This window comes from Phyllostomus hastatus, unplaced genomic scaffold (assembly GCF_019186645.2).
Source record: "Phyllostomus hastatus isolate PE091 unplaced genomic scaffold, TTU_PhHast_1.1 phas_scaffold_93, whole genome shotgun sequence".
Taxonomy (NCBI): Eukaryota; Metazoa; Chordata; class Mammalia; order Chiroptera; family Phyllostomidae; genus Phyllostomus; species Phyllostomus hastatus.
In genome coordinates this window covers 35,180,325-35,186,461 of record NW_025334042.1, presented here as the reverse complement: position 1 = coordinate 35,186,461, position 6,137 = coordinate 35,180,325, and the positions used below count along the sequence as shown (strand labels likewise).

At 32.7% G+C, this 6,137-nt stretch overlaps 1 protein-coding gene across 4 annotated transcripts in view; it reads right to left on the bottom strand.

The window, feature by feature from the left end:
• Window positions 1-1,200: 1,200 nt before the first annotated feature.
• The window catches only part of INTS13 (integrator complex subunit 13), a 29,449-nt gene continuing 24,512 nt past the window's right edge, over window positions 1,201-6,137 (bottom strand). For 2 of the 4 annotated variants that reach the window (XM_045830102.1, XM_045830105.1), the window contains 3 exons: window positions 4,902-5,041; window positions 2,934-3,069; window positions 1,202-2,185 (listed from right to left, as the gene is read on the bottom strand). In XM_045830102.1, the coding sequence (XP_045686058.1) occupies window positions 2,149-2,185; window positions 2,934-3,069; window positions 4,902-5,041 (313 nt within the window). In that variant the 3' untranslated portion in view covers window positions 1,202-2,148. Of the gene's footprint in view, window positions 2,186-2,933; window positions 3,070-4,901; window positions 5,042-6,137 lie in introns of all 4 variants that reach the window. The other 2 variants (XM_045830103.1, XM_045830104.1) reach the window with 2 other exon arrangements.

The window sequence follows — 6,137 nt, the reverse complement described above, 5'->3', positions numbered from 1 at the left end:
AAACCAACAAAATAAAAAAACAACCTACTTAATGGGAGAACATGTTCACAGATGATACATCTAATAAAGGATTAATATTCAAAATTTATAAAGAACTTATACAACTCAACACCAAAAAGACATACAATTCAATTAACCAATGGGCAAAGAATCTGAATAGACACTTCTCCAAAGAGAAGTGGCCACATAATACAGGTGGCAAACAGAGATGAAAAGATGCTCAATGTTACTAATCATCAGAGAGATGCAAATTTAAACCACAAAGAGATACCACCTCACACCTGACAGAATGGCTGTCATCAATAAACCAACAAACAACAAGTGCTGGCAAAAGTGTAGAGAAAAGGGAACCCTTGTCCACTGTTGGTCAGAACGCAGAGTGGTGCAGCCAGTGTTGAAAACAATATGGGGTTTCCTCAAAAAAATTAAAAATAAAAACAACCTATGACCCATTGATTCTACTTCTGGGAATATATCCCAAGAAACACTAATTCAAAAGAATATACACACCCTTATGTTCACTTCAGTGTTATTTACAATTGCCAAGATTTGGAAGTGCCCATCAGTAAATGAGTAGATAAAAAAAGCTGCAGTACATTTACATGATGGAATATTACTTGGCCATAAAAAGAACTCTTACCTTTTGTGGCAGCACGAATAGACATGGAGAGTATTATGCTACATGAAATAAGCCAGTAAGAGAAAGACAAATACCATATGATTTCACTTATATGTGGAATCTAATAAACAAAATAAAATAACAAACAAAATAGAAATGGACTCACAGATACAGACAATAGAATGACAGAGTCAGAGAGGAGAGGGATTGGGAGGCTGTAAGACAAAAGTAAGGGGATTAAGGAAAAAAAATGAGGGACAGACAATAGGAGGGTGATTACCAAAGAGAAATGGGGGTTGGGGGAGGGAGAAGAGGTTAAAAGGAGGATAAATGGTGACAGAAAAAGACTTGACTTTGTGGTAAACACACAATACACAGATGAAGTACCATAGAATTGTACGCTTGAAACCTATATAATTTTATTAAACAATGTCACTCCCCATACATTTTTTAAAAATTTAAAAAAACAGCAGAGGAGGGCAACAGGTAGAGGTAGAAAGGCTATAATGGGGATAAATGGTAATAAAATACAATAAAAATAAATTATTAAAAAAAACCCCCACAGAGATGGGTAACTAAAAAAGTAAATAAATAAACACCAGTAGTTCTTTTAATAGAAAATATTGATGAAAGAACGACCTTTTTCCTTCCTCTACTAAACACTCAAGGAAAAATGACAAGCTTAGAATTAGTATTCAACATCTACATAACATGTTTCTTGCAACATGTTATGAGCTTCCAGATGAAGCAGCACAGTAAGACAAGTCACCGAGGTATACCAAATAACCACAACATTTCTCAGTGATGAGGAGACCAAGATTCTATTCAAGGATGAAAATAAATAACCTAGCAACTTTCCTTTCTTCTAAGTCTATAAAGTAATCTCCTTTATTCTTCTCTTTCAGTATGAAAAGTCAATGGACAATAAATTTTTAGCAGAAAATAAAAAGTAGCATTATCTAATATGGGTAAATATAAATTTATACCAATTACCTGAAAATTCTGCTTTTAAATGCGCAACACATAAACAAACAAAATTTAAAATACAAAATAAGCAAACAGAAAGAACATTTTTTGGGAAAAGCACTACATATGCTGCAGACTAACCTTGAAGATTTTATACCAAATATTGTAAATCTCTCCTAAATTCTGATAAAATTTTTTTTAATTTCTAAAAGTTGTCAGTCATTAAATAAATATATTTTACTAAAGGAATACTCCAATATTTTGCATTTCAAATATTTTAATAGTTTTATTTGGCAAAGAGAAGCCTAAGAATTTTTTAAAAAACATTTCTAGGGGGAAAACTTTTTACCATAAAATAAATTTGTGTGATTTGGGAGGACAAATCTCAAATGTATTTTTTGACATATGTGCCAATCTTATAATTAATACAAAAAGATAGTTGAAATATTTTAAAAATGTAAAAACCAGTCCAGGCTGCATAACTATACAATCTTGCTGTAAAAGTACTTATATCAAATTCCACCCAAAATATTTATGCAATATAGTAGATTTAGTTCCCCAAGTCACCGGCTGGCTTTTCCATTTTCTGTTGTCTCCATTCTGAAAAATAGGAAGAAAAAAAATGAGTAGGTAAAATAAAGCATTAACTATCCATATTTTTTCTCCTTGTATAGCTTTCATATGAAATTAAACTCTAAAATATTCAACAAGCAGAATAATATTAGCACTTTGGAAAAGAACCAAGGTTAGCATTCCTCTGGTCAGTTTAACTTCCTCATTTTGCAGATGAGAAAACACTGAGACCCAGAGAGATTACGTGACTTTCCCAGAGTCTCCTGTCAAAGTCCACTTTTTTCAATATACTTCTGCAAGTGAAACCAAGGAAAAAAAACTTCTGGCATTTAGTCAAAGATTTATTTCCTTTTCCACTAAAGAAGTTCCTTTACCAACACATTATCAAAATGTCTTCTAAAAAAGAGATTAAAATAATCAAACCTGAGACTTATTCAATTAAAATAAATATTCCTAATACTGTGTTACTTAATTAGAAAATATTTTCCCCACATTATTTTACAGCTTCGGTGTTACATACTAAGTTTTCTCTATGATTTTTCCCTCCATGATGTTTATTGAACAAAGTAAAAATGCTCTAAGAAGTAAATACTTTCAGGGTTACAATCAACAGAATCATGTCTTTTTCAGGCACTAAGAATCAAAAAAGTTAATTTTATTTCTCTTTATAGGTAACATGTATCAATTCATAATATTAGTAATAAATGCTGAACATAAAGGAGTATTCATTACATTTTAACTTATAATATCAATTTCTACAATAAATAATACAAACCCATTTTCTTCTTTAAGATGTTGATATAACTCAGCTCTGTTATTAACAGAGTTCAAACGTCCAGCAAATTCCTGATGTTTTCTGGAATTGGCAGTATTGATTCTATTACTCCACAAGGATAATAAGGATACTGGCCCTGGTGTTATATATGAAAGAAGAGAAAAAGGTAGAATAATTCATTACTTCAAAATTTACAAATTTTAAAAACTTACCTTGAATTCTATTGTTTTATACAATTAAAGCAACACCATCTTCCCCTTATTCAAACATTTAAATGTTTAGGGGTCTCCAAGACCACCTACTAGTTTGGTGATTTGCTGGAAGGACTCAAATGACTAAACATAAAGTTACACTCACAGCTAAGAATCATTACAGCCACACAGTAAGGGTACATGGCCCAATCAGTAAGGCAAAAACTAGAGGAATCTATTTGCAGTCTTCCCATGCTCTCTCCCTGCCGTGAGGGTTCACACAGTGCCACCTCCTGCTGGCAGCAAAAGTGCAGCCGTGTGTACGATATTTCTGTCAGGAAAGCCCACTGAGACTCAGAGTTGAAGGTTTTTATTGCCTCTGGTCACAAGGGCATTCTCTGCCAAACCACAGCTACCAAAATTCCAGACTCCCAGAAGGAAAGCAGGTGTTCAGCTTAGATGAAAGGCAAAATAACTTCATCATTTAGGGAATGTTTTAAAAGCCAAGTTCCCAGATGCCAGCCAAGGGCCAAATTTACAAGCAGGCTCTTCTAATGTTAATAGCCTCAAGCTTGCTATGTTAACTTTTTTTTGCACAATATGAAACGGCAAAAGGACTAGAATAGCCAAAACTACTTTGAAAAGTAGGAAAAAGTTAGAAGATTCACTACCTGATATTAAGACTCTACTGGTAGTTATCATGGTAGTATTACGATAAACATAAGGCAAACGATAAACACACAGACCAACAAATACATTCCTACATATAAAATCAATTGATTTCTGATCAAAGGTACAAAGGCAATTCAATGAAGAGGGGACAGTCTTCAACAAATGCTGCTGGAACAATTAGGACATAAGTGCAAAAATATAAATATTGACCCATATTTTGCAATTTATTTTTATAAAATTCAAAATGGATCCTAGCTTAAATGTAAATTCTAAAATTATAAAACTACTCAAAAACTACATTAAAAAAAAATCTTATGGCAAGATATCAGTCCTTTGTCATACCATTTCCCATTTATCCTAAAAGGACTAAATCCAGTTTCCCTTAAGATAACTAAGGCCTTCAATGATTACAGGAGCTCCCAAACCCAAATCATATCTTTAATGCCTAGAATTCCTTCAAGAGGAAATGAAGCATATCAGCTTATACATAAGAGATGAAAGACCTTAGAGGTGGAGGGATTGAGAAAAAAAGGAAAAAGGACTCATGGAAATGGACAACAGAGTAGTGGTTACTGAAGCGAGGGAGGTGTAAGGGGACTAAATGGTAATGAGGAGAAAAATACAATAAAGATTAAATTGGAACAGGAAAAAGTAAAGGCTTTTTAATAAAAATATTATTTATAATATCTTTATTGATGCTGATGCACACCACATTTTAATTTATCAATAGATGGGTGATATTGGATCTTTTCCTAAATCCAGTAAGGGCTGAAGGAAAAGCATTTGTCTTCAATAACCTACCACTTACTATAGTGTCAGGAACATAAACAGATTCAAGTTTACATAATTAAAATTTCCTAAAACACAGACTTAAGTACAAGTCCTTATTTTCCAAAGTCTTCACTAATGAAGACATGGTACTTTTTCTTTAATACTGGCAAATATATTTACTGTCTCTATTTTCCAAGGCTGTAAAAAAAAAAATCTAAACAACAGAACAGTTATTAGCTCTTCCTGATATACACAACAATATTAAATAAAACTATACAAAACAGAACTAAGGTGGACAACTTTTTACAATCACAGTTCCTAAGTTCTACCCTACCTTTTGATTTTTCTACTGGTGGAGTTTCATCCATCTCAACAAGGGGCTTTTTGTTTGGAGGTTCTGGAGAGTCAGGTGAATCTTTTATAATTTCAGCTTCAGCCAACTCTTCTTTCCCACGTTCTAACATGCCTTTTAATCTTTTCGAGGTACAAATAATAAAATTTAAAGTTAAAATGTTGAGAAATCTAAATGGTTCAATAATTAAACTAGAATTTGAATGTCGGTCTTCATAAAAGATAGCTACTCTCACAAAGTAAATCTCGAAACTAATCATAAGCTAAATGTCAATCCAAAATCAGGTAAGAGAACTTAATGAATTAAACACAACTTTTCCCCATTTCCTTCATCATTATAATGTAATAATTTAGTAATCTAGTTAGCTATAAATATTAAAATAATGGAGAAAACTGTAAGAAAATAATAGTAAGCTAATGACCTTTGGAAGAAAGTTCACAATTTCAATTTTTAAAGATATGGACAAAAATACTATTTCAAATTACAAAAAAAAATTAAGTAATTAATTATCATTTGTTCCCTAGTTTATGTACTGTGGGCATCTATTTACATTCCACAAGTTAAAAGCTTAATACTCCAAGCTTTCTTTGAGTTTTCCAAGGAAACAAAAACACTTGTAAAATACACAAATACTTGAGTAACAGTGTGCTCTAAATGAGAGTACTCTCTGTCCCCTACTCGCAGTTAGCCAATTCTGTTTCAAAAGCTTGGTGGCACTAAGGAAGAAGTGTACTCCTAAAGTCAAAGAGAAATGTTCTACATTCTACTTCTTTTGGGGTGAAGTGATATGATTTCTGGAATTAGCTTCCAAATATTCCCATACGGGACACAGATGATGCTGGTGGTGAGGGGAGTGGATGTGAATACATATGAAATAAAATCTACCATGAATTGATACTTGGTCAAAGTAGGTGATGGGTAAATATTTAATTACAGTAGAATAAATGTTTGAAATTTTTCATCATAAGTTCTGAGTGGGACTTACTACACAGCCATTATAACATTTCCCTGGTTCTTTGCCTGATTTCTGGCAAGAAGGTAGAAGATGAAAGACAGCTAATATGTTAAGATACTTTTATTTATAAATCATGAACTTAGGAAGATGTACTATCGAGGACGGTTTTCAGAATCAGGACTCTGTTCTTTCTCTGTGCTCCTAAGGACATCTGTGCCTATTTTTATGACAACACCTTCCACATTTTGCTGTCATCAGTGACT